Source organism: Protopterus annectens, chromosome 8.part0, assembly GCF_019279795.1.
Source record: "Protopterus annectens isolate FY-2018-M chromosome 8.part0, PAN1.0, whole genome shotgun sequence".
NCBI classification, from domain to species: Eukaryota; Metazoa; Chordata; order Ceratodontiformes; family Protopteridae; genus Protopterus; species Protopterus annectens.
Window position 1 is genome coordinate 899446352 of NC_056741.1, and position 4750 is coordinate 899451101.

At 38.4% G+C, this 4750-nt stretch overlaps 1 protein-coding gene across 1 annotated transcript in view; it reads left to right on the plus strand.

The window, feature by feature from the left end:
* Nucleotides 1-277: 277 nt before the first annotated feature.
* The window catches only part of KMT2B (lysine methyltransferase 2B), a gene marked incomplete in the record, with an annotated part of 4527268 nt that continues 4522795 nt past the window's right edge, over nt 278-4750 (plus strand). Inside the window, 1 exon segment of the mRNA XM_044079325.1 lies at nt 278-588. Coding sequence (XP_043935260.1) covers nt 280-588 — 309 coding nt within the window.

Here is a 4750-nt window from a genome sequence, read left to right on the forward strand (position 1 = left end):
TATTATGTACAACCTCAAGAAACCAAGTGTGCAAATGAAATTACCTGATCTGAACTACTACTGCTAAAGCTCATTTGCTGCCACTAGAGGGAGAACTTAACTTACTTGGGTAGTGTAGTCTTTTGTACTGTACGTAGGCAACGATTTCCCCAAATAACTTGCCAGCGGAGAACTGCATTTCCCAGCAAGTTATTCAGCTGCCGACCTCTACGTTCCTCTGATTTTTTTTTTCTCGCGGTGAAGTTGTGGAGATTGTTATTGTAGTTTTATTGTTTAAAGATGGCGGCAGCAGCAGCATCAGTTGCTGCTGCAGCGGCGCTGGGAGCTCGGTGCCGTTTCCCGGGACGGCCGTCAGGACGGGGTCGATGTGGAAGAATGGAGCGTGCACGGGTGCGGTTACGGAGCATCCAGCGGGTTGTCCAGGAAGCCCGTCCGGGAGGAGAAACCGAGTACAGTGGTGCCTGTCATGGCCTACCCCCGGACAAGGCCGTGCTGCGCCTCTTTGGGTTGCTGTGGAGTATGCAACGCTTTCGGGCGTTGGTCTTTGGACGGGGGAGTTGCAGTGAAGACAACACTAGCAGTGATGAGGTAGTAATGTCCTGTTTAGCATCATAGTTGGAAAACTAGAGAATGTTGTTAGGAGACTAGGCCTGGACCTCGGTCTTGGGTAGTACAGTAGGCGGTTCTTGGCATAACGGTAATCTGCAGTGTTATCATGTTGACAACTTGGAGTTGAGCAAACTGTCTTCCTGCTTGCTTCATAATCGTGAGATATAGACGGTGTTTTAATGTTTTTAATTGTGTCACTTAACTTGCAATACGCTTTTGGCTTGTGTAAATGTATGTTACAAGTCTAGCCTAAGGAAATGTTATTTTCATTCAGTAGAGACAGCATCGAATACATTATTTCTAAATTTGGCATCCGAATTGTTTAGGTGTTATCTCTAGCAAAGGTTACATTCAGAGGATGGTAAAGATTCCACGTTAGTTTGCTTGACAATAAGAGTATTGTTTAGGTTGCCTTGTTTGGTAAGCTGAGGTTGCATTGAGCTTGATTGTGCACCAGGCAAGTCTACAGCACTGGTCTCTGGTTACCATGGTAGTGGAGAGAGAGGTCCTTATTAATATTATACTGGATCAAACAATTACTGTGCTCTTTATTGAGTTTTTCACTTTACAGAGCCGTCTGCACAGAATAGAACCATATAACAAAATTGGAGGTTTTGCAGAGCAGTCCTTTTATTTAAAAAATCCATATTCATTTGCAAGTTTGTTAAATCTGTATTGTTTAGTATTTAGGTGCTTGTTTGTAGTGTTAGAAATCTGAAAGTGCTGTCAATTTGTCATGTTTATGATTTATTAGTTTAATCTGAGCATATATGCGCTCTTTAAAATATAACCTTTTTATTTGTAGTAATTTTTAAGATTAAAATATCCAAATAAGAGAGATTCTGCAGAGAAAAAGGGAAGGTGCCAAACGTAATAGACTTGAAATAGCTGTATTAAACAGAGTAGAGTTTATTTTATCAATTGTTTTCAGGTTGTGCAAGCAGTAGTTAAGGTTTTTGACTACTTGGTGCAAGAGTCGAGTAAACTTCAGTTCTTGCTGAAAAGTCAGGTGGTGGTATTTATCTGTATAAACTCAAGAATAATGGGAAATGAGTGCTTACTGATGTGATGTTTGCAGATAACTGAGCTGTGCAAGACTTCTGTTGTACTGATGCTGATTAGTTGTTTGGATGTTCAGCACTTTATTTGCTAGTGATGCTTTTTTCTATGTGGTATCCCAGTCATTCAGTTAAGTTTATGATGTTAGCGTTTAGACCATCTGTCTCATCTGCTCCCATAGAGTACAATTGTTGATGTGTTATAGATAGTTTTTTATTTTTATTGGGATCTGTGTTGTATCATGATACAATTTGTAATTTAATAATGAGTGAGTGTGATGCATATAACCATTGATGTACAGGCAGAAATGTGTAATGTAGATGTAAGTGTTGTTTTCCCCTTAGTGAATTAACTACTGGTGGTGTGGTGTATCAGGATTTTGCATTTTTGTGAGTACAAATTGGTGGTAAATGGAAATGGGGAGTAAGTTGCATGGATGTTATTTACAACAAGTAATCTATTTATTTTACATTTGTTTACCGGGATGGTCCGACTGGGACAGTGCCCTTTTCAGCAGGTTTTCATATTCCCACCATACGAAAAGCATGCATTGTGTATGTGTAAATATAGATGTGTGTGCAGATGTACACATGAATATGTGCATGCATGTGTGTGTGTTTTACTTTGTTTTATCTAAATAGTCCTGGTACTGTGGAAATTATGTAGTTTTACAGCCTTAAGGGTAGTGCATACTTTCCTTATGGAAGAACCATGCAAAAAAGGGAAAGGAGTTGCACCGGAATGGTAGCTCACTTTCTTTATTGGCATACGAATTACTAAAATAGATTTGTCACATCCTCTTTTGTAAGGTCTGTGTCAAAGATCACTGTGCTCTTAATAAAAATAAGAAAATGGACTGCAAGTATTTTGTTTCAACTACTGTTTAAATTAAGGTAAGAGATTAATACTTCTCTGAGCTTTAGTATGTCGTACATGCTCTTAAATTTTTAAATGAGCCAAGTTATGATACATGAAGCAGAGTCGAGATGTTGGTGGATGGGTACTTGCTTGATTTGTGCTGTTGGAATACATTATTGAAGGGTGAAACAATGTGGCTGGATTTAGAAACTGGTACATATTGTAACAAAATTGCAAGTACGTAGAAATGCAATGCATGGTGCTTGTTTATAAAAGTATAAAATGGTAGTGGGTAACGTGATTGTGGCAAACTTAGATGTGTTTTGGAATCTGTGGCTGTTTTATTGACCAAAAAACATTTTAAATGCTTAAGCATCCTTGTTGAAAGGGAAGTCATTTGTAGCAGCATCTGTGTGTGAATATTTTGTTTTGCCTAATAAATATATAAAGTTATTTGCTATACTAACAGAAATATCATCACCCCAAGGACAAGAAATGAGTGCTCTGATAGAACTACATGTTAAGCACTTCAGTGGAACCCCCCCCCATGTCTGTTTTTCAGTTGCTTGTATAATTAAGTGTTTACAGTGTCTCGTAGACAAAAGTAAACATGAATAGCAGACCACATATGTTGCATTACCTGTTTTGCTGTCCCCCCCCCCCTGACTTTCTTGCTAATATTCAGTATTTTTATATGTGGCTGTACTTGCAGCATAAACTAACCAAAATTAAAAACTCTCAAGTACTGAGGTTTGTAATGTGGTGGGATGTAATATTTAAAAACAGAATTTTTTTTTTCTGTGTAACTAGATAGTGGTAGTGACTAGTGTCGGATAGTGGGACTACTAAAATCATTTAATGTGGACTACTGAGATGGCTTGATTTGATTTGTCCCTTTTTTTTTTTTTTTTTTCTCTCCTTCCTTTGTAATGTTGGTGGAATGAGGGCAAGTGTACTGTTACCTGATCAGAAAAGTGGCAGGTTCCTCCTAAAAGCCTTTTATATCTATGGTTGTTTTTGTAAAAGAGAAACACATTTGAAAACTTTATACTGTTGGTCTGTATTTGTCTGTTGGGAATGTGTTAGCAGGGGTGTTCCAGCCAGATGTGCAATAAGCTGTCTAGTGATAACTTTTTAATGTATATATCTTTCATGCTGTTGAAAATTTAAACTGGAAATGTCTGTTTCCAAAAAGTGCATTTTGTTTGGTCCAGTTGTGTGTTATGGTGTGCTAGTCCATATTGATGTATATATTTTCTATCTACGTATAACTTTGCATCCAGCCTCACTCAACTAGTGACTGTCAGCTGTATTAAATTACCTATTACATAACCAGACTGAGGAGATAGAGCATGACCCATTATAGTGTCATCCTGGGGAGTGGGGAGGTTAGGAAGCTGTAACCCTACCTTTCTATCCGCCATTGTGTACCTCTGCCAGTGATTTTTCCTGGACTCCTGCTCTTATCCTTCACTGATGGCTTTTAGTCTGGCAAAAGAGTGTTTCCTGAGTTGAGGAAGGGTAACTGAAATCATTTAATTTACCAGTTGTTGCAAGCTCTTTGTCTTTTAGGTGACAAAACTGTGTAATTGAGAGCTCTTCTATTCTCCTGGCAAGCTTTCCTTATTAGTAGATAAAGATATTGAGCAAAACTTCTGTTCTATGAGGTGATCTAACAAAACGTCTGTTCTGTGAGGTGGTCTAATAGATGTTCCTTGTTGTTTCTTTTTATTAATAACTTGAGTGGGCTGATTTCAGATGTTTTGGGCACAGTCTGGAGTTATGATGTTTTTAGTACTGTGAAGTAATTCTTTTGGGATTTATGGTTGGAAGTAGTAAAGCAAGTTAAAAAAAAAATGGGAAGTGAAAAACTTGGTAGTGTGTGGGGGAGGGGAATTTGTTTGAAATAAGCTACTAAAGTAGCTGGACATTAAGATTATATACTAGTGGAAGGATGAAACCCATGTGGATGTAACTAGACGTCTGCATGTTCTGTGTTTTGAGCAATGGTCCGCTGAAGAGACGCATGTTGCTGTTTGTGTAATTACAGCATTCTTATCTATGTAAGTGGTGTGTCTGGAGAGTTCAAATTTGTGTGTGTATAGATGCTCGCATAAGTGAGGTTGGGTAGGGCATTTTGCACTGCAACTGAGGAGAGAGTGGTATAACATGTGTTTAGGGCATTTGGTTCAGTTATATGGAAGAGTAAGGTGAATGCTCAAAA